The 24736-nt window shown below is 42.7% G+C and overlaps 1 protein-coding gene across 4 annotated transcripts in view; it reads right to left on the minus strand.

The window, feature by feature from the left end:
- Window positions 1-6392: 6392 nt before the first annotated feature.
- The window catches only part of LOC141072935 (uncharacterized), a 97606-nt gene continuing 79262 nt past the window's right edge, over window positions 6393-24736 (minus strand). For 3 of the 4 annotated variants that reach the window (XM_073560211.1, XM_073560209.1, XM_073560210.1), the window contains 2 exons: window positions 12573-13037; window positions 6393-7067 (listed from right to left, as the gene is read on the minus strand). In XM_073560211.1, the coding sequence (XP_073416312.1) occupies window positions 6528-7067; window positions 12573-13037 (1005 nt within the window). In that variant the 3' untranslated portion in view covers window positions 6393-6527. The remainder of the gene's footprint in view (window positions 7068-12572; window positions 13038-24736) is intronic. The other variant, XM_073560212.1, reaches the window with a different exon arrangement.

The raw sequence follows: 24736 nt of genomic DNA on the forward strand, positions 1-24736 counted from the left end.
TATGTTTGAACATTTTTTTTTTTCATTTTCAAAGATCAACATAAAATTCTGGTTTAAGGTGCTCACCACACATCTACAGGGTGGGCCATTTATAAGGGTACACCTAAATAAAATGGGAATAATTGGTGACCAAGATCGGCACGCTGAATTTGCAGAATGGGCAAAACAAAAATTGGAACAGGACCCTCAGTTTACACAGCACATTATGTTCAGTGATGAGGCAAACTTTTTTAGGTGGGCAATTTATATAGATACACCTAAATGGTGCCAATATTCAAAAAGGGGACAAAAACTGAACTTAGAAATTATAGGCCAGCAAGTTTAACCTCAACTGTGGGTAAAATCCTGGAGGGTTTTCTAAGAGATACTATACTGGAGTATCTGGAGAAGAATAACCTTATGACCCAATATCAACATGGGTTTACAAGGGACCGTTCCTGTCAGACTAATCTGATAAGCTTTTATGAAGAGGTAAGTTCCGGACTGGACCAAGGGAATGCAGTGGATGTGGTGTACATGGACTTTTCAAAAGCTTTCGATACGGTGCCACACAAAAGGTTGATACATAAAATGAGAACATTGGGGATAGGGGAAAATATGTGCAAGTGGGTTAAGAGCTGCCTCAGGGATAGGAAACAAAGAGTGGTTATTAATGGAGCACACTCGGACTGGGTCACGGTTGGCAGTGGGGTACCACAGGGGTCAGTTTTAGGCATGCTTCTTTTTAACATATTAATGACCTTGTAGGGGGCATAGAGAGTAGAATTTTAATATTTGCTGACACTAAACTCTGCAGGGTAATCAATACAGAGGAGGACAATTTTATATTACAGGAGGATTTATGTAGAGGAGGACAATTTTATATTACAGGAGGATTTATGTAAACTAGAAGCTTTGGCTGATAAATGGCAAATGAGCTTTAATGGGGATAAATGTAAGGTCATGCACTTGGGTAGAAGGAACAAGATGTATAAGTATGTGCTTAATTGTAAACACTGGGCAAAACGGTCACTGAAAATGACCTGGTTGTATGGGTGGATGACAAAGTCACATTTAGTGGCCAGTGTCAGGCAGCTGCTGCAAAGGCAAATAAAATAATGGGATGCATTAAAAGAAGCATAGATGCTCATGAGGAGAACATAATTTTACCTCTATATAAGTCACTAGTGTGACCACACTTAGAATACTGCGTACAGTTCTGGTCTCCGGTGTATAAGAAAGACATAGCTGAACTGGAGCGGGTGCAGAGAAGAGCGATCAAGGTTATTAGGGAACTAGGGGGTCTGCAATACCAAGACAGGTTATTACACTTGGGGTTGTTTAGTTTGGAAAATCGAAGGCTTAGGGGTGATCTTATTACAATGTATAAATATATGCGGGGCCAGTACAAAGACCTTTGTAATGATCTTTTTACTCTTAGACCTGTGACGGGGACAAGGGGGCATCCTCTACGTCTGGAGGAAAGAAGGTTTAAGCATACCCACAGATGCGGATTCTTTACTGTAAGAGCAGTGAGACTATGGAACTCTCTGCCATATGATGTTGTAATGAGTGATTCCCTACTAAAATTTAAGAAGGGACTGGATGCCTTTCTTGAAAAATATATTAGAGTATATACACTAGTTTCCTTAATATTGCGTTGATCCAGGGAGCTAGTCTGATTGCCGTATGTGGAGTCGGGAAGGAATTTTTTTCCCCAATGTGAAGCTCACTGTTTGCCACATAGGTTTTTTTGCCTTCCTCTGGATCAACATGTTAGGGCAAGTTAGGATAGGATATGGGTTGAACTAAATGGACTTAAAGTCTTCCTTCGACCTTAATAACTAAATATAATGGGAATGGTGACCGTTTTCTTGTGTAGGTTGTCTTGCATTGAAATCTGCTGCAATGACCCGGGTACTGCGTTCACCAGACATCAACACAATTTCTATCCGTTCCTCACGTGTTAACTTCTGCGACATATCAATGGCTGTAAACAAAGAGAAACTTGTAAATAATTCATAAAAGAATAAAGTTACAATAAAACCAAGCACACCATTGTTTTTCTTGTGAAATTCTTAATAAGTTTGATGTGTCACATGACCCTATTGCCATTGAAAAAAATAAAGTTGGATCCAAATTAGCCAACTTGAAAATAGCCACCATGGTCACCACTCATCTTGAAAAGTTTTTCCCCTCCCTTATGCTAATGTGCCACAAACAGGAAGTTGATATCACCAACCAGTCCCATTTTATTTAGGTGTATCCATATGAATGGCCCACCCTGTAGATAAATTCATTGAGGGGTGTAGTTTCCAAAATTGGGTCACTTTTGGGGGGTTTACACTGTTTAGGCACATCAGGGGCTCTCCAAACGCAACATGAAACCCACAGAACATTCCATCAAAATAGGCTTTGCATAACATCACTTCACCCGCTGAGCCCTGCTATGCACCCAAAAAGTAGTTTTCCTCCACTTATTGCACTTATTGGGTATCGGCATACTCAGAAGAAATTGTATGGTGCATTTTCTCATGTTACCATTGGGAAAATAAAAAATGGGGCTAAAAGAATATTTTTGTGGGCAAAAATGTGATTTTTTTTTAATTTTCACAGCTTATTGTCATAAACATCTGTGAAGCATCTGGGGTCCAAGGTGCTCACCACACATCTAGATAAGTTCCTTGTGGGCTCTAGTTTCAAAAATGGGGTAACTTATGGGGGATTTCCAGTCTTTAGGCACATCAAGGGCTCTCCAAATGCGACATGGTGTCTGCTAATGTTTCTAGCAAAACCTGCATTCAAAAAGTCAAATGACGCTCCTTCCCGTCTGAGCACTGCTGTGCGCCCAAACAGTAGTTTTTCCCCACATATAGGGTATAGTTGTGCTCAAAAGACATTGCACAACAAATTTTGGGGTCCATTTTCTCCTGTTACCCTTATAAAAACAATAAAAATTAGGTCTAAATTAATTTTTTTGTGAAAAAAAGTAAAATGATAATTTTTTCCTTCCACATTCCATTAATTCCTGTGAAGCACCTGAGGGGTTAATAAACTTTTTGAATGTGGTTTTGAGCACCTTAAAGTTTTTAGAATGGTAGTAATTTGGGGTATTTTCTGTCATATAGGCCAATTGTGATGTTTTCCCTAAAAAAAAATGGTTACATAAATTTTGCTGTATGAAATAAGAAACTGCTGGTCAACTTTTAACCGGTGAAACTTACTAACAAAAAAAGAAAAAAAATTGGGTTTCAAAAATTATGCTGATGTAAAGTAGACATGTTATTTATGAATTATTTTGTGTGCCATAACTCTCTAACTTAAAGGGAATCTGTCACCCCATTTTTGGCTTATAAGCTGCGGCCACCGCCATCAGGGGCTTATCTACAGCATTCTGTAATGCTGTAGATAAGCCCCCGATGTAACCTGAAAGATAAGGAAAACGAGTTCTATTATATTCACCTGGGGATCCGGTCCGATGGGTGTCGCGGTCCGGCGCCTCCCATCTTCTAGAGATGACGTCCTCCTTCTTACTTCTGCTGTGGCTCCTGTGCAGGCGTACTTTCTCTGCCCTGCTGAGGGCAGAGTAAAGTACTGCAGTGCACAGGCGCCGGACCTCTCTGACCGTTCCCGAGCGCCTGCGCACTGCAGTACTTTACTCTTCCCTCAAAAGGGCAGAGAAAGTACGCCTGCGCAGGAGCCACGGCAGAAGAAGGGGGACGTCATCGCATGAAGATGGGAGGACCCGGACCACGACACCCACCACACCCGACCCCGGTGAGTATAATCTAACTTGTTTTTCTTCTCTTTCATTACAGAATGCTGTAGATAAGCCCCTGATGGCGGTGGCCACATCTTATAGGCCGAAAATTCGGTGACAGATTCCCTTCAAGAGCATAAAAAATTAAAAGTTTGAAAATGTTCTAAATTTTGCCAAATTTCCAATATTTTCACAAATAAAAGCATGTCTTATCAAACAAATTTGACCACTATCATGAAGTACAATTCGTGAAGTACAATATGTCACGAGAAAACAAGCTCAGAATCACTATGATCAATTGAAGCATTGTAGGGTTATCTCATAAAACGACACTGGCTAGAATTGAAAAAAAATTGGCCTGGTCTGGAAGGTGAAAGCAGGCTTTGGGGGTAAAGGGGTTAAAGAATCATTTACAATCCTGTGCTGTAGTTTCTGTATACTCTTTTGCCTCCTCTTCTGCCCAGGACCTCTGGTACAATCAGACCATGTCCCTGTGCGGTCAGACACGGCCATTACACAGTACAAAGCAGGGGCACATTTATAAGATTATCAGCACAGGAACATATTTTTAAACACATGTAATTGTGGAACTTATTCAAAGATCTATTGATTAAAACTAACTTTGTTCATGGGAAAACCACTTTAATTTTGTAATGGATATAAGCTTTGATATTTTTTACGTTAAAAATCATTGATGGTAAAAACTGAAACACTGATGAAAGTAGGACAGTTTTTTCACATGAAAATTTAACGAAGTTCGAATGAGGCTATAGGTGGCTGTACATATTAGACCAAGGTTGGCTGAACTAGCTGACTAATGTGTGTATCAAATGACAGGCCAACATTTGTTTGGTCAATTTCTGAGTAAAAAATAGCATGCCCAAAACTTTCATTTCAATGAAGATTTAAAAAAACAAACCAGAAAAAGGGGAGTCAGCCAAAGTTGGCCTCACTGGGAGAATAATGCATCCAATTTACCTGCTAGGATTGAAATTGTTCCTGAGCAGCACGGAAAGTTTGGACTACAATTAGTTAGATTGATGAATACATCTTTTTCTTATCATTGTCCTGCACTTCTTTACTTCTATAAGGTGTAAGATAGCTGCCAGACAGGTGCATCAGGGGAGATATGCATCATCCCCTGAAGGACCTGATATATGACATAGATATGTATTGGTAGCTTCGGTGAAGTGAGTTCGGAAAGGATGCTCCAGTACATATAGTGCTGAGAGAGTTATTAGGGCATTCCAGGGCCGGGTATTAGGAGCAGCCAAGAGATGGGTGGGAATGACTGCTCACATATCCTCACTCGAGGGCCGTGATTTGGCAGATAAAATGGAGAACAAGTGTCTCATTCAGGGTCTGTGACTGGAGGTGTGGAGGCCACCAGTGCGTTTGCTTAAGACACTGACCTGAGCGGGTGCACCTGCAGTACTATATGGACTGGCTATTTTCTGTTTGTTTTCTCTTTTATTTTGCTTATGCTTAAGCAGGTTTATGGAGTTAATAAACCTGACCGGAACTTTTTTATGAAACCGCTTCCTGTGCCTATCTTAACAGCCACTGAGTGAGTAAAATTCCTACAAAGGGAATACAGAAATATAGCGGGGAGTAAATGATACATTATGGGTCCGATTCTTCATTCGAGATTATTTTGCTTTTCTGAATTTTTGTCATTGACCCACTTTGCTAATTTTTAGTGCAAAAAGTTGAACATTTCACTAGATGGTAAAATAACTTGTGTACATAAAATGTCTCCGGTAAGGGGGAGGTGGGAATAGAGTACATTTGCAACAAATTTAAACTTTTTGAAAAGTTGTAACTGGTGAATCTGTCAAAAACACGCAGAAAATAAACACTCTACCTAAAGTGTCAAACATTAAACGAAGCCCGTCACCAGGTTTTTGATGTTATTTGACATCAACATGATGTTGGGGAAAAGAAACAGATTCCAGCGATGGATCACTTGCTAAGCTGATAAGTGCAGTTTTGATAAAATCACTTTTTTTTTGGCCGCAGATCTACCTGTTCTCCTGAATGCTGAGGTCTGTTTAACCCGGCATACACCACTGATTATCAACTTTCTGTCAATGTACTGTGTACACAGAAAGCTGTGAGTGTTGGGGGCAGGTTAAACACAGCAGGTGGACTACATGGCACGTGACAACTAGTCCTCAACTGAATCTCCTGCTGATAAAACCCTTGATTTTATAGATACTACAACAAGCAGCCTAGTAAGTGACACATCGCTGGAATCAGGCTCTCTGCACCTACATTATGCTGTTCTCAGATGGGGTAGGAAAACCTGATGACAGATTTACATAAAAATAAGGTAAATACAAAATAAGTTTTAAAACGGTGCAAATGAAAAAAATCCAAGAAGATCTCCAAAAAACTAGACAAAAAACCCCAAGTGACACTGCAATTTTGAATTCGATTACTTATATTTGCACCACACAAAGTAGTTACTGTTCTAATAGTCAATCGAGTTTCTGCTTGCACTACAAGCACACATGCATTGCTTAGTGTCAACTAAACTGATCCTTTTGTACAGAGTCATCACTACAAAAGTATTTGTGGTAGTACAAGTTTATAGTTGTTTTCTATTACCACTTACTCCATTTTGTTTTTGTTAAGAAACTATAAAAAGCCATAATAATTATAAAATTTAATATAAAACAGAAAATGCCAAGTTCATAATAAAAACAAATTAAATTATATCCTAACAAAGGAACAGCTTTAATTGTAGTGTCCCAATAAAAACACTAAAAAGTGTTGAATGTCAGCGTTACAAATGTTCTTCTTTGTACTGGGAGGGTTCTATGCCATGTGAGTTGGGCAGTGGAGACATACAAAAGGACTGATTTGCCCTCATCCTTGTAGGACTACAGCTATATTCATGATTAATGGAAACGTAATCTTGCCGAGGAGAAGTCATTGCCTGATGTTGAATACTATAGTCAACAGAGTTAGAGCAACTTGGCGGCTGACACGCATAATGTGGCATTTGAAAGAGCGAAATGCTAGATTCTTCCGTGAGTTTCTTCATCATCCCCTTGAACAAAATATCAGTTATGAGAACTTCTGACAATAGTCTTTGTTTGTCATCCATTTTGCGCAGCTTTGCAGCAACTGTGACTCCAAATGCATCAAATTCATCTTCTTTTTGGTTTAAAACGGCTGCTGCTTCAGAAAGCAGTTGTCGACTTAGATCGTCGTTGACAGGCTTTCGCTTTTTCTGGCTTGACACTGGAATGGGCGCTTGCTGTTGCTTCTGTTGGTGGTGTTGTATTTCAATGATTTCTTGGGGTGGACTACGAATGCAAACCTAAAAAAATAGAAAATTGTTACAATCGCTTGTCAAAGAGTAAGACAAAAGAAAAAATGTTACTATTAAACAGATCTTGTGGAGTTGTGGCTTGTGCAGCACCAGATCTATAGTCTTTCACTGCCTTTGTTGCTTGGGGCGCAGGTACTCCCTGAGTGACCGTTCGGAATCTGTAGCTTTCTTCTGTGACACATTAGCAATCTGTCTGGGGATTGTTCTGATTTACACGGTCACAATCACTAGATTTCTATACAGACATAACAGTGCATTAGTGAGCAATGAATAGGACAACTACTCTGAAAATTGCCAATGGTAGGCGGCTGCAGGACTAATAACACATCAGGAGCTGAGAGAGAAGGGTAGATAAGCAGCTAGCTGCTGTCTGGAAATCAATGAGCTGGAGAGAGATGACAGAGTTCTTCAGGATCCTCTTGCTATACTATAGAGTATTTATATGTAGTATGTGTAATAATAATAATAATAATATTAGCAAATAGCTCCTATTAGAAATGTACCATAGTTCTTCCTATTAGCCATGTTACTTACTCCCATGTGCAGGGCATTTGAGTAGCTTAGATATCCATGGTTACGGCCACCCACATAGTGACAGTTAGTGGCCGTAACCATGGCTATCTTAGCTAATGCAATGCCCTGCACATGGGGTAAGTGACATAGCTAATCAGAAGCACTATAATACATTTCTTATGGAGGCATTTGCTAATATTATTGTTACACCAACTATAAATTGGGATAGGATCTTGGAGATGGGTATACCACTTTAAGGCCACGTTCAGTATTTGGTCTGTATTTTCCATCAGTATGTGCAAGTCCAAAACCAGGAGTGGAACAGTCAGAGGAAAATAGAAACCCGTCACCACTTCTGGATTTATCACCACAGTATTTGGCTTATAAATACTGATGTAAAATACTGACCAAACACTGAACATGTCCTAAGGCCGGGTTCCCACTGCGCTATGGCAGTCAGTTAACGCTGCCATACACCACCATTGTGTGGCGCATCACGACGTATGCCGTAAAGCGGCACGCATTTGCGATGTGCTGTTAAACACTGACAGAGCCTCGGACGTGGGCTGCAGCGTCTGAGGCTCCATCACAGCTAGCGCTGATGATTCATCAGCACTAGCGGATTAAGCATGTCACTGCTAGTGCTGATGAATCATCAGCGCTAGCGGTATAGCATAACGCATATCGCGTTATGCTATAGCGTTAACGCAGCCCGTCAACGCTATACATTGATAGGGCTGATTAACGCTATGTGAACCTGGGCCTAACACTTCAGCTGGAATGTACATATTGAGCATACTGGTGATTGATCTCCTAGGAAAGAAGCTGTACACCATGTAGAATACAAGCTGTCATAGTAGAAACACTAACAACAGACAGAAAAAGCAACTCATTTGCAATCTTATTTGTTTTCATGCTATCTAACTTTACCAATTTCAAAATATATCATGCAAAAATATGGAAATATTAGTCTGTATGTAACTCCAGTCATTCAGGTCTGAATTCAGTATACATAGAATGCATATCATTAGCTCTACATTTACTTGCACATTGTTACAACTTAGCTATATAAAAAAAAAATACACACAATATAGGGTGCTTCCTGGTAATATCACAATAGTAACAGTAATAGGCAGAGTAAATATTTGGAGCAGGTGGAAACATTTCACATCAAAAGACGAGCATTTTAGCGATTGCTTTTAGGGAAACTTTTTCGATACTTTATTTAGCAATATACTCGCAGCAGGGTGACTATGCGTGCTCCTGTCTGTGTCCACTGCTCATTACTATATTGTAGACATGTCAATGAGAGTGCACTCTGGCACTGAGTGTGGCTGGGCTCCTGCGGAGATGCAGAGCAGCGGATTGAATTCAGGCAGGCTTGCTTGAGTGTGATCAATCTAGATAACAAAGAGCGGAATATGCAAATTAAGCGGGCCTAAGGGCCCTGTCACACATAGCGATGTCACTAGCGAGATCGCTGCTGAGTCACAAGTTTTGTGACACAACAGCGATCTCACCAGCGAGATCGCTGTGTGTGACAGCGATCAGCCCCCCTGCCGGTATCGCTGATCGCTGCAAGAAACCTCTGGACATCTTTCGTCGCTGATCTCCCGCTGGCCAGCACACATCGCTGCGTGTGACAGGCGGGAGACCAGCGATCAGCTGGTAACTAATGTACACATCGGGTATCCAAGGGACGCGCGTCCCTTAGATACCCGATGTGTACGTTGGTTACCAGCGCGCTGATGCAGGGAGCTGGTAACTAACGTACACATCGGGTATCTAAGGGACGCACGTCCCTTGGATACCCGATGTGTACGTTAGTTACCAGCTCCCTGCATCAGCGCGCTGGTAACGAACACAGCGATGACGCGCGCTCGGCGTCGCTGTGCTGATCGCTGGTTAAGCTGTCTGTGTGACAGCTCACCAGCGATCACATAGCGCCTTACCAGCGATCCTGACACGTTGCTATCGTTGTCGGGATCGCTGGCAAGTCGCTATGTGTGACTCCAGCTTAACAGTGAACTGCGCCCTTGGTCACTCAAAGGGTGCACCAAAGCCCCCTTATTTGAATATGAAAAAAAAAATTCCAGACTCTTCGCTTTTGCCAGAAGGCACCTGGAATATGCAAATTGTCCTCCTCAAGCTTCTCTGGTTTGCAAAATACCAACTCTGGTGGGACTCGAACCCACAATCTTTGAATGTCTACAAGACCCTAGAAGTCCAATGTGCTATCCATTGCAACATAGAGCCAGATGTTCAGGCATAGCCTTCATGGCTTGGTAATTAGCACTGGTAATTGCAGCGCTGGGGTCCTGGTTTCATATCCCACCAAGGACATCATCTCCAAGGAATTTGTATGTTCTCCCCCTGTTTGCGTGGGTTTCCTCGGGGTACTCTTGTTTCCACCCAGACTCCAATGGCTTAGATTGTGAGCCCCAATGGGGCTAGTGATAATGTCTGTAAGCGCAGAGGAACATGATGGTGGTATATAAGCAAAGCATAATACATAAGAATGAGCAGTTTAGGCGGCTACGCAGTGCCCAATTTTCCCTCAAAGGTTAGAAGCATTTTGCAGTTTTGTCACAGTCTTAGGGATCTGGTGTCTGTAGTAGGTTACAGGAAAGATGTATATCTTTGTACCGTGTTAGTAGTCGGTTAGGGATTCAGCATGCTTTATGGTTGTGGTGGGATCTGCATTTATTATGGTCTATGGTTCATATCCATTTACTATGTCTAGTCTGTATATTTTAAACAGTCTGGTTTTAAATCAGAACTGACATAGGGATCTGGGTCTGAATTTGTACAACATTCATACATTCATATAACCCAGTCAGTGGGTCTGAATTTATTTAGCAGATTGGTCTGGTGGTCACAATTTGTCTTACCGCTGTCTCTAACATCATGTCCTCCCTCTATCTGAAACTGAACCTGTCAAGAACTGAAATCCTCGTGTTTCCTCCCTCTACCAACCTTCCTATGCCCGACATTGCCATTTCAGTGTGTGGTTCCACCATTACTCCCCAGCAACATGCCTGCTGTCTTGGGGTCATACTTGATTCCGAGCGTTCATTCACCCCCCACATCCGATCACTGGCTCGCTCTTGTTATCTGCACCTCAAAAACATTTATAGAATTCGACCCTTTCTTACTTTAGACTCTGCAAAAACTCTTACTGTTTCTCTTACTCATTCTCGTCTGGACTATTGTAACGCTCTACTAATTGGTCTCCCTCTTACCAAACTCTCCCCTATCCAATTCGTTCTGAATGCTGCAGCCAGGATCATATTCCTCACCAATCGTTATACTGATGCCTCTACCTTGTGCCAGTCCTTACACTTGTTACCCATCCACTCCAGAATTCAGAAATTATTATAGACTTATTACCCTCACCCACAAAGCACTCCATTGCTCAGCACCACCCTACATCTCCTCCCTCGTCTCAGCCTACCACCCTACCCGTGGTCCTCCGTTCTGCTAATGACCTGAGGTTAAAATCCTCATTAACCAGAACCTCCCATTCCCGTCTACAGGACTTTTCACTTGCTGCACCTAATTCTTTGGAATGAACTACCCAGGTTAATACGATTAATCCCCAATTCCCACAGTTTTAAGCGTGCCCTAAAACGCATTTGTTCAGACTGGCCTATTGCCTCAACACATTAACCTAAATATCGCTGTGTGGCTCATTCAAAATTTTTTACCATAACCAGGTTCCTTGCATCATGTTCCCACATGCTTTAAGCATTTAATAGCCCTCTGTGTCTGTACTGTTACATATTTAGACTGTTAACTGGTTCATGCAGCAACAGGAACACCCGATTCTTACACTATGGCTGGTCCAAACAATGAAAGCAATTGTTGCCATCCACCGTTCATGTCTCCCCTTTTTCCTTATAGATTGTAAGCTTGCGAGCAGGGTCCTCATTCCTCTTGGTATCTGTTTTGATCTATGTGTTTATTGCTATGCTGTAATGTCTATTGTCTGTACAAGTCCCCTCTATAATGTAAAGTGCTGGAGAATATGTTGGCACTATAGAATTAAAATTATTATTATTATTATTATTATTATTATTATTATTATAGGTCTGGAATGAGGTCTGAATTTATTAGGCAGTCTCTTTAGAAGCCTGGCCTATTCAGTGGTCCGGTTTAATTAGAGGCAAATATGTTGCATCAGAAAACTTTACAGTAGCAGAATAAGACATCATAGCAGTCTGAGTTGGATGAACAAGTAAAACAACAAATTTTCCTGCAAGCTAGTGGATTTATAAAAGACCTATAACATCTCCTAAAGTCTGTTTTACCAAATACTTGTAATCCACAAAAAGTCAGTCTGGCGAGTCTGAATTGACTACTGATTGTTCACACCCCTTTCACCAAGAGGATGATACTATATGGAACACTTTGAAAAGGGGAACATTAGTAACAACTAATTGTCAGTTTCAGCATAGAAAGCAGGTGCTCATTAGAGACACAATGTGGCAGGTTGAGATTGGAGCCCCACTGTATTTAATCCAGAGCAGTTAACAAAAGTATAAATGTAGTGCTGTAAACACAATACAATAGTCAATACAGTAAGTGAACACATCCATAACAATAAAAAGTGGTTAATAAATGCATGCTTCAGTTTTGTGTAATGCAGACATATGGTTTATGTTGCTTTTGAAAACTGCACCCATAGCAAAATAGCAGAAAGTGTTAGAGGGCGATTATTAAGTACATGGGATAAACAATTCCAATATCAACACTCAAATGGAAGCAGTCAGTACTAAAAACGCTGGATGACAGCTCTTTGTGGTCTGGTAACTGTAATAGCCAGCTGTCACTGAGCCAGCTTTGATCCAGCCTACAGAGTGACTGACCATGCGTGAGATAGCTAACTCAAATTGTTCATCTCATCTGATCCCTAAAGTACAGTTCGTACAGGACACAGATTACCCTAATGTTCTGTGACAAAATTCAGCAATGTCATACCTGGGCTATGTTTGTATTTTCCCCAGCACTCTCTAGGCTGTCATCTGTGTTTTCCTCCTCTGGCCGCTCATCATATGTCTCAGGGTAGTTGAATACACACTGTATTTGCTCGTCCTGATCAATTGTAAATTTGAGAAGGTCAAAGTACCATAAGCGTGGTATATACACGTCATCATCGGATGCACCAGATGTTCTTGAAGACTCCATTTTCTTTAGTTGCCTTTTGAACACTGTTCTTAAATTAGAAATCTTATGTTTAACAAGTTCTACAGTCGCCGCGGGGCAAACAGTCTTACAAAGATTTACCAGTGTTTCATATGCTTCGGCTTTTTTCTGTCGGTTGGAATAATCAGCGCATTTCACTTTCCACAAGCAAGGAAAAGATCGGTACAATTCAATAAATTCTTTTAAGAAATCAGGGTTCATAAATATCTCTGTAGACATTTTCTTCTTTGCAACATTTACCTACAAAAATACACTATGAATTATAATTTTGCCGTATTTCCAACATTAAATAAATTTAATTTTTTATGATATGGATCATTACAATGTGTCAATGGTTAAAGAAAAACTTCAAAAATGGTGTCCGTTAGGTGATGAGAAACGTGGAAGCTGTACAATAATTTATTTGTGCAAAGTGACCGCTGCAGCTTCTCTGTTGGTTTCATATTCTCATGATAATGTTGGCCTCCAGTATTATAGCAATTCCTCCTTATCATAGGAACATCTTGTGGACCAAATCAACATCCACAGCACTGTATTATGGCTACAGCAGGAGTTGGGATGTGAGCCTCAAGCTGGAAGCAAGTTAGATCTACAAAATGAAGCAGGAAGAGGTTGATAAAAACGAGTGCAAGGGCCCTGGTTTTCAGAGTGCTTGGTACAGGTTTCTCCTTCCCAGCCTAAATGGAAGGACTAACTTCAACTTAATCCTTTCACAACATGCAGCGTATATAAATGGCGCAAGTGGGAAGCGGGTGTATGGCGCCAACATACGCAGCGAATCCCCCCCACACCCGGCAGGCAATGGCCAAGTATTACAGCCAGGACCTGCCGCTAATCAATCTCTGACAGCAACATTTAACGAGTGCATCTTTACTTCCGTCCATTGGCGTGCCAGTGACGTGATTGTGAGTCGCCGATGGGTTGTCATGACAGTCATCAGCTGACCCTGTGACTGCCATTACGGAACTTCTTTGAATCCCTGCCTGTGGCAAAGCTTCAAATGAGACTTGTTCTATGCATCTTCAAGCCCGCTAATGGAGCTAACAAAATCAATAAAAAAAAAAAGTTAAAAAATATGAAAAAAATATAAATATAAATATAATCACCCCTCTTTCCCCAGTGAAAATAAAGATATTAAAAAACCCCCCACATATTTGCTACTGCTACATTCAAAAAAGTCCAATCAAAACATAAAAACAATTAACTAGATTGGTGAATGCAGTAAACGGAAAACGTTCAACAACTCCAAAATTACTGTGTTTTTTGGCCACCACAATTCCACAAAAAAATTACCATATGTATCAAGTGATCAAAAGTCACATATATCCCAAAATGGTTCTATTAAAAACATTGTCTCACACCGCAAAAAATAATGCAATATACTAAAGGAACAGAAGAGCGCAATCAGAGTTGATATTAAAAGATTAAAAGAAATTCACTCACCTATTTGTAGGAGAGATCAAGCACATAGGATTCGTGGTCAGCTGCTGCACGTCCAAAGGTCAAACCAAGTGACCGCTGATACATCAATTCTTATGGAAATAATTTATGGACTTCCATGCGCTGCATGATAAAATACAGAATCCCACTTACGGTGAAAGATTAATCATTTATTCCCAAACATGTCTGTCATCCCCTGAGGAAGAAGTAGTCCTTACTTCGAAACGCGCATGGGGAAGTCCATAAGTTATTTCCATAAGAACTGACTGCAAAAAATAAGCAATTTGGAGAATCTGATCAGTGGCCTTGCCAAAAATGCAGCAACTGTTTAAGAATTTGACAGGTCTAGCCATGCCCTGTTTCATTCCCAGCACCACCCATTTAGGTGGAGCTGCCCTAAACACTTGTGAAAACACCATTGTCACTTTTACTTTTTTTTTCCGAAATAAACACTGCGGAAAAAAGTTAATTTTTTTCCTAAGTTTGTTATGCCAGAAAAGGCGTAAACATTTTGTATATTTTGGGAAGTTTATAAATCTTATAGTTTTAATTTATAGAGTAGAGAAGTTTTTAAATAGGCTTTTCTGTCATCAGTTTTTTGCTATGTAATCTGAGAGCAGCAACTACTGTGATGTGTCACTGAGCTGTGTTTTGCTGTTTCAATACAACTGGTGTTTTATCAGCAGGAGATCACTACAGACCTAATGCAACCCATTACAACTACGCCCTCAGCACCGATTAGCAGCTTTCTGTCACTATGCAGCTGTGTTATTAATGCAGCATAGAAAACTGTCACCATCATAAGTGCTGCACTGAGTAAACTAAGTTATACATCGCTGGAAACAAGGTCTCTGTCCTTTCCCCATACTACTGTTGGATTACACAAAACCTACTGACAGATTTCCTTTAAAAAGCAGTTATCCTGGACTTTTTTTTTGGGCTATTTAGCGAAGCTGTTATCAACAGGTACTAACTACTTGCCGGTTTTGAGGTGCGACGATCTCTCTTGGCAGTGATTCTCCTGCTTCATATAACAGCTGGCTCACAGCAGTTAGGTAGCGGGAAGACGGCTGTCAATCAACATGACGCCACCAGTAACGCCCCATTGTCATAGCAGGGCAGAAGAGAAGGGTAGCTACACAAGTATGAGAACATTTAGTGCCTAGATCAGTGGAACACTATCTATTTTTGCTGTAGTTACCTGAGAGAAAGCCCTGGAGATTCACTGCTGTCTTTTCTACCGAGTTGGCACCAAACAGGGTATGTAAAGCGTGCATCACACGCTTCTATGGGCATTCTAGGGATATTCCAGGAATTGCAGCAGTAATAAGCCCAATGAAATGATGCATATAACAGGACGTGAAACAGGCCATTTAGAGGAAATGTCCTAGTCCACTTAGGACATTGAGCCATGCAAGTTTTATAACTGCAATCTATTGAGATTTACTAATGCATGGTTGGAATGCAGCAAGACTTATTGTCTGTCAGTGAGCTTAGCCTACAGTATACAATGAAAGCTTTTCCTGACGTATACTGCAATGTTAAAGGTAAAAGGGATTAGTGGACGGTTTCCCGCTGCTGAAAGGATTGAGACGGATATCCCAGCAAAGTTTAAATAAGGTGATGGTTTATTCTACGCTTTTCGAAGTACAGAGTTACTTCTTCAGGAAAGCCCACATGAAGAAGCAACTGTGCTTCAAAATGCGTAGAATAAGCCACCACCTTATTTAATCTGTACTGGGATATAGGTCTCAATCCTTTCGGCAGCACGGAAACCATCCACTAATCCCTTTTACCTTTGATGTCTGATGGTGACTTGGTGACCCGCGGATCTGCTGCAGCTGACGTTTTACATTACATGCCTTCTCAACAGGTTGAACAGGTAAGTTTAATCTGGGCATAAAGCTTCTTGTGTCTCTTGGGTAAGACCCTATTGTGCGCTGATTTCTCCTATTGTGCGATGATTTCTCCTACAGTTTCCTGAGTATACTGTAACATTGGCACAGGCCTCCATTCACTAGATGGAGGCCAACAGAAAGGACTTTTAGTACTCACGGTAACATTTCTCTTGTGCAGCCTTCATTGGTGGACCCAATAAACCACAGGTGAAGTTTAGTGCCACCAGGCACTGACACTAAGAATACATCTTAAAAAGGGAAAAAAACAAAACCTCAGCTCTTAAATCAACAGGCTACATTTCGCCTGCTCAGAAAACCAAACCAAAGACTACTCAAACAAAGGAGAATGCTGTATCCTGCAAAGAGGGTTACAAGAAAGATTTTATCGTGAGTACCAAATATCCTCTTTTCTCAGATGCTTTATTGGGGGGACACAGGAAACCATGAACCTCTCATAGTAATCCCTAGGGTGAGAAAATTAATATTGTAGAAGAACAGTGATCCTTCAGGTTACCATCCGAGCAACTGACACTTACAGTACCCTTCTGCCAAGACTTGAGTCTGCTGATGCAAAAGGCAGGAGCTCTGCAAAGATATTGACTGAAGACTAAGGGTACCGTTACACCTAGCGATGCACCAGCGATCCCGACTAGCGATATGACGCGGTCAGGATCGCTGGTACATCGCTAGGTGGTCACTAGTGAGCTGCCACTCAGGCAGATCTCACCAGCTGGGGACGGGGATCGCTACTTACCTGTCAGACGCGGTGATCCTAAGTCCTCCCGCCCGGCTCCACGCGTCGCTCGTCGTCACAGCAGGAAGCGCCGCAGGAAGTGGCCGACGATCAATGGTCCAGCAGTTTCTCGCGCGATCAACGATTACCAGCGGGGGAGCCGGTCGGAGGTAAGTATCATATGCAGCGATATCGCTAGCAATATCGCTGCAACGTCACAAAATCGGTGACTTTACAGCGATATTGCTAGCGATATTGCAGTGTGTAACGGGGGCTTAAGGGCCCCGTTACACGCTTCAATGTCCCAGCGATCCCACCAACGATCCGATGTGGATGGGATCGCTGGGACATAGTTAGCTGATCGCTGGTGAGCTGTCACAGACAGACTCACCAGCGATCAGGACCAGCGAGCACACTGGTATCCAGGGTAAACAGCGGGTATCTAAGCGCCGCGCGGCGCTTAGTTACCCGCTGTTTACCCTGGATACCAGCTCCCAGCGTTTGCTGTATGGCGCTGGGAGCTCGCGGATCGTTGGTCTCTCGCTGTCACACGCAGCGATGTGTGCTGCCCAGCGGGAGACCAACAATAGAATTATGGCCCAGACCATTAGGCAACAATTAACGATCAGCCCCAAACTGGTGACGTTGCAACGATATCGTTCACAATATCGTTGTGTGTAACGGGGTCTTTAGTTTCAACCCTATAGGACAGAAAAAGATTCAAAGCAGCATATCACCCAAGAGGCTAATATAGAGCCATGCCTAGCAGTTGGTGCCCTGGCTTAGCCCAATCTACTGCAAAGGCAGATCGAAACCAGAGATCAATGGCAGTGAGAACTCTGCTAAGGCCTACCGGGATGACAAGGCATTCAAACATTTTAACGGAGCTGAGAGAGACAGGTAGGGCTGCAGAGCTATGACGTCAAATTTTGAAAGAACCTCTCAGGGAGAAGAGAAGTGGAGCGCATAAGGAAATAGAGCAATCTCCTCACTAAGGTACAATGAGGATAACCAGTTAGACAGAGAGGAGGGTGCCAAACGTAAGATGACCTTGTCCCAGAGGAGAGCGACAGGCGAGAGCCACCCTTCAAAGATTCGCCTGATGGAAGAGATCACTTAAAGAAAAACACCACTGTGCCAGAAAGCCAGAGGAGAAAGATTGGTTCTGATTGGCACAAAAGGATATGACTGAAGGACATCCAAGACCAGATTGGGGCCAATGCAGTTGTCCTGAGTTTGCCATGCCCTGCGAAATGCTATAACTGTAGAAGAATATATGAACAGTACATCCAAAACTTATACATATGTATAGTAGCTAAGGAAAAATGTACAAAACTGAACATGAGGCTCTTAGTTTAACATTCCATTTAGACTGCATGAAGCATACCGTAGGTCAGTGAAATTCTCATTGTGTCTCTGACCTAGAAGTTGCGCCGCCGTGCACCAACCATGGTCGCAACAATAGTGTGTGAACTAGTGGCCCACAGCATTTCTGCAGCAAGGCTGAGCCTCCATGACCCAGGCCACAGCACTCTACAAGCACAGCAACAATGGCCACCACAGAAGACCAACACAAAGTGAAAGGAGCTAGAAAACTCACCTTCCAAATGCTTTCAGAATGTGAATACAATGCAAAAATAGATGAAACCCTCTCGCAGTCTCCTGCTACATAAAAACGCCTAGGCCAAATTGGAGGAGTGCAGTTCCAAGTAAAGCAAAAACAGAAAGGACAGACCATTTAATGTACCATAGGTGTAGTGAAAGACATGGACAGTACATCCAAAACTTATACAATGATCTATTACAGTTAAGCAAAAATTTACAAAATTGAACATGCGGTTCTATGTGTAACAACTACTTATTTGGTCCCTGACTGTAAAGATGTGGCGCCATGCAGAAACGTGGGTCTCTGATTGTAAAAGTGTGGTAGTGCACTAGCAGGGCAGTACTCCACATCAGCATCCATGCTAGGAGGTTGAGTCCCCATGGCACAGGCCACTCCACCCCACAAGCACAGCAACAATGGCTGCCACACAGCACCACCAGCATCTTAAAGGAACTTGAAAAAAATCCTCACTTTTCAAATGTTCTTAAAACTGAACTGAGAGCAAAAATAGGTCAAACCCATCTTCCAGTTTCCTGCTAAATAAAAATGTTTGGGTCAAATGGGTGGAGTGCTGGTTCCAGTATTGTAAAAAAAAAAAAAAAAAAGGAACTGACAATGCAGTATGCCATAACTAACAAAACCGAGGATAAAAACAATGAGCAAATACTTGCAGTAAATACATACATAACCATTTGTAGTACATGAAAATACCATAGTGTACTTAGTTGACACTATTGTGATCAAAAAGAGCTTAGAAGCCATCCCACCTCGACAAGGTGTGGGGAGGACACGTCCCTATATGTACAAAGTGCAAAGAATTAACCCTTTTAGCACCCAAAGCTTATTTGCATGTTCATGACCAGGACAAATGTTACAATTCTGACCAGTATCATTTTATGTGGCAATAACTCTAAAACGCTCCAACAGATCCCTCAGATTCTGAAATTAATCGTGACAAATTGTACTTTGTGAAAGTTTTAAAATTTATTCTATACTAGCTGAAGAGCCCGGCACTGCCCGGGCATAGTAACTAACTACGGTTAGTTATAACATAGTAATTAAGGTTGAAGGGAGACTTTAAGTACATCTAGTTCAACCCATCCTATCCTAACTTGCCCTAACATGTTGATCCAGAGGAAGGCAAAAAAAACCCATGTGGCAAACAGTAAGCTTCACATTGGGGAAAAAAATTCCTTCCCGACATATAACAAATGATAATATATATATATATATATATATATATATATATATATATATATATATATATATATATACACACACACACACATCAAAAATTGAAAGCAGCACGCCTTAGAAAGTTCAATGTAATGATGTTTTTATTCAGTCCATCAGCCTATGTGCCCATTCAGTGCAACGTTTCGGTCCAGAAAGGGTGTGGACCTTGAGAAAGGTATTTTTGATGGATACTTCTAAGGTTTGGTATATGCCTGGGAGGAGCGTGCACCCCCTTTTTTCTTTTTGTGCTGTTTTTTCATTTTTTCATTATATATATATAAAGCTGGGTGTAGAGCCCCGCCCACTCGGCATAGCCACATTCACTATAATATCCCACATCATCCCGTCAGCCAGAGCTACCGGACAACAACCCCTAATATCCCACATTGTCCCATCAGCCAGAGCCACCAGACGATTACTCCTAATATCCCACATCATCCCGTCAGCCAGAGCCACCGGACTACTACCCCTAATATCCCACATCATCCCATCAGCCAGAGCCACCGGACTACTACCCCTAATATCCCACATCGTCCCGTCAGCCAGTGCCACCGGACTACTACCCCTAATATCCCACATCATCCCATCAGCCAGAGCCACCAGACTACTACCCCTAATATCCCATGTCATCCCGTCAGCCAGTGCCACCGGACTACTACCCCTAATATCCCACATCATCCCATCAGCCAGAGCCACCGGACTACTACCTCTAATATCCCACATCGTTCCGTCAGCCAGAGCAACCGGACAACTACCACTAATATCCCACATCATCCCGTCAGCCTGGGGTCAGAACCAGAGCGCTAAGTGGAACGGTCCTAACTTCCATACCGGGGATCCCTTTAAGAGAGGCCTGGTGTCAGAAGCAGAGTGCTGAGTGGATTTGCCCTTACTTCCATACCAATGATCGCTTTAATAGAAGCCTGGGGTCAGAATCAGAGCGCTGAGGGATTTGCCCTAACTTCCATACAGGAGATCCCTTTAAGAGAGCCTGGGGTCAGAACCAGAACGCTGAGTGGAATTGCCTTAACTTCCATACCGGGGATCCCTTTAAGAGAGGCCTCGCGTCAGAACCAGAGTGCTTAGTGGAATGGTCCTAACTTTCATACCGGGGATCCCTTTAAGAGAGGCCTGCCGTCATAACCAGAGCGCTGAGTGGATTTGCCCTGACTTCCATACCAATGATCCCTTTAATAGAAGCCTGGGATGAGAATCAGCGCTGAGGGATTTGCCCTCACTTCCATATTGGGGATCCCTTTAAGAGGGGCCTTGGGTCAGAACCAGAGGGCTGAGTGGATTTGCTCTAACTTCCACACCGGGGATCCCTTTAAGAGAGCCTGGGATCAGAACCAGAGCACTGAGTGGATTTGCCCTGACTTGCATACCAATGATCCCTTTAATAGAACCCTGGGGTCAGAATCAGAGCGCTGAGGGATTTGCCCTAACTTCCATACAGGAGATCCCTTTGAGACAGAGCCTTGGGTCAGTACCAGAGCATTTGAAGGCAATTGCCCTGACTTCCATACCGGAGATCCCTTTAAGAAAGGCCTGGGGTCAGTACCAAAGCACAGAGTGGATTTGCCCTAAATTCCATACAAATGATCCCTTTAAGAGAACCTGGGGTCAGAACCACAGAGTTGAGTGGAACGGTCCTAACTTCCATACCGGAGATCCCTTTAAGAGAGACCTGGGGTCAAAACCAAAGCGCTGGATGGATTTGCTCTGACTTCCATACTAATGATCCCTTTAAGAGGGAAGATGTGCCTATATGATGGAGGATGTGTGATGTGTATATGGGCACAGGAGGCGGGGGGGGGGGTTCATTTCTGTCATGTGCGCTGTGCTCCTTTTTGGGGGACAGACAATGGCTGGGAGCTTATGTTCCCAGGGATGCTATATTTCTCCCACCGTGTCAGTGTCTGCTGAGGTGTTGTCAAGTGGGAAAACTTGCTCATAGCAACCAATCACAGCTCATCTTCTTTTAACCAGCTCTGGTGAAATGAGATGCTTCGTGATTGGTTGCAAGGAAAATTGTTGCTCATAGCAACCAATCATAGCTCAGCTTCTTTTGAACAGCTCTGTTGAAATGAAAGATGCTTCGTGATTGGTTGGTGATACACACACACACACACATTCAGTTTTATATATAGAGATATGACTGTCGCTGAGTGAAAATTGCAAACTGCCGTTATAGTGACCAGTACCTTATAGTGACCAGTAGATTGTGCCCAGCTCATGCTTCTGGAGACATGCACCTGTAAATTAGGCAGAATCTCATCGCTATAGAAATGCCTAACATGGGAAAGCTAAATGCTGCTTAGGCACACTGGGGCTCAGAAGGGATGGGGCATTTGGAAGCGCAGAATTTCCTAGATTTCTTTTGGGGACGAGGAGCTATTTTGCTTTTCCAGAGCCTTTGTGCTACCAGTAACATGGAATCTGACTATATTTCCGTTAACAGATGACGTACCTGAGTGGGGACTTGCCTTGTGGATTGAGTTGAAGCTTTTATTAGGAATATTTTACATAACATTTGGGATCACTTTTACCTGGCACTCTACGCTGAGCACTTACATCGGAGGTTTCATCTAAGGCTGGAGTCACACTAGAGAGAAATACGGACGAGTGCTATGCGAGAAAAAAAAAAAAAATCGCATAGCACTCGGACCAATGTTAATCTATGGGGCAGCTCCCATCATCAGTTTTCTTCTCGGCTGTATTATAAATGCTAGAGAAATCGAAATGCTATGCTGTCAACGCTGCGCTGACCGACAAACTTGCTACATTATGCACTGCACATGATCCAGTAAGTGTGATAGCTGAGGACTCTGATGTCGTCATGACATCCAGTCACCATGGCAACGATGAGTCCCCCGCGTTATCGCAGGGGGCGCTGATCGAAGGGCAGGGGGAACTCCCTTCCTTTGCCTGCTGTTTAAATGCTGCAATTGATTTTGATTGCAGCATTTGGGGGGTTAAAGTGCAGGGAGCGGTGTCAGCTGTCAGAATCAAAAGAAACCCAGCAGCGATCACACACAGCCTCTGTGCGCGCAAAATTGCATGGATGTGTCTATATGTCCAAGTCTGAGGTCGACAAGAACCAGGCAACGTTGACGTATGGATACGTCCAAGGTCGTATAAGTGTTAAAACTGAAAAAAAAAAATAGACTGGCACACCTGTTGGTATAATTGCAAAGTGTAGGTGTGCATTCACACTGAGGCCATTAACCCCTTCAAGACCTTTGAAGTATCTTTCTGTTATGTCAAATAAGGCTACGCGGCACACTGCGAAAAAGGGTGCACAAATAGGATACCACTCCAAAAATTAAATTCGGCACTCCAAAGTTAAAGGCGCTATATCCCTAGCACTTTTGTTCATTAGTTCCAGCCTCATTACACTAAAACTCCACTGCTCAGTTAGGGTACCGTCACATTTAGCGATGCAACAGCGATCCCAACAACGATACAACCTGGTCAGGATCGCTGGTGCATCGCTAAATGGTCGCTAGTGAGCTGCCAAACAGGCAGATCTCACCAGCGATGCAGCAGCGGTCGGCGGTCATACTTACCTGTCACACGCGGCGATGAAGACGTCCTCCCACCTGCGTCAACGCGTCGCTCATCGGCACCAGCAGGAAGCGGCCAACGAGAAACGGCCCAGGACGATTTCGCGCGATCAGCGATAGACAGCGGGGCAGCCGGTCGGAGGTAAGTATCACACATACTGATATCGCTAGCAATATCGTTGCTGCGTCACAAAATCGGTGACGCTTAAGCGATATCGCTAGCGATCTCGCTTAGTGTGACGGGGCCTTTATATTTGACCTGCTGTGTCGCCGCCAAGTACTGAAGGCTATTTCTGATGAAGGCCTAGAATTGACCAAAACGTCAACGTTTATATACAGTGGATGTACCTACGTTAATAATAAACTACTATTTATAATTTTCTGCATTTAACTTTGGAGTGCTGAATTTAATTTCTGGACTATCTTTACGTTATGGTCAGGAAGGGGTTCCGGATCCATGATGTAAAATGACGCTCAAGCAGGGCACAGGAATTGTGCCCTCACGATAGTCGAGCACCAGGAGTCACAGCCGGGGGGGTGACCATACCATCCCCGGCCGTTAAACGTCCTAAATGCCGAGATCAATGTCGATTACAGCAAATGGGAGGTTTCCCTCTCCCACGTGATCAGCACCTGAAACCATCGCTGGCTGCCGATCGTTGTCATGGTGACCTCTCTCTGGGTCTGCCAGCTACACTGGTCAGCTTAGACCATGCCAGGAGTACTGTCTAAAAAGCTGTCAGTGCAGCACTAACAGGTGTAATGCATTGCAGTGATTGTGCAATGCAATTCATTATACCAGTAATCAGTGTAATATAAGTTAAAGGGACGAAGTAAAAAAAAAAAAAAAAAAAGTTTTTAATATTTTTAAAAGTTATCACAAAATAAAAAAAATAAAAATCAATAAATAGGTATATATATATATAAAATAAAAATATAAAACTAAAAGTACACAAATCTGGCATGCGTATTACCCACGTTCAATATATTTCTATTGATGTCATTTCTGTTGTGGAGACTAGCGTCTCCACAAGAGAGGTTGAAATGCTGTGGTCTTGATAGACGCGCCGCATGTCAGTGTCTGCGGGTGATCCACAGGTGACTATGAATGCATTGTGGACATGGGATTTCAAGAAATCCCATCTACAATGCGGTAACACCTGACCACAGCACGTTTAACGCTGCATAAATATGGAACGTCAAACCTGCAGAAGTTCCTGATCGTGGGCACGCAGTCTAAAACTGTTACATTTGTTAACCACTTCAGTTAACACTGTAAAAAAGATTTCTGGTAAAACTGATTCTTCACCCGCTTTTGACTTTTTTTCATTCTGCCTCCCAAAGAGCGCAGTAAGGCTCGGCTCACATTTATCCTGCGCTCTGCGCTGAGCGCTTATACACCAAGGTTTCTGTGTAAATCTCTGAAATACACGATTCAGTTGTAACCCCCAGTGGGAGAC

The sequence above is a fragment of the Dendrobates tinctorius genome, unplaced genomic scaffold (genome assembly GCF_039654945.1).
Source record: "Dendrobates tinctorius isolate UK_male_01 unplaced genomic scaffold, ASM3965494v1 ptg000293l, whole genome shotgun sequence".
In the NCBI taxonomy this organism is placed as follows: Eukaryota; Metazoa; Chordata; class Amphibia; order Anura; family Dendrobatidae; genus Dendrobates; species Dendrobates tinctorius.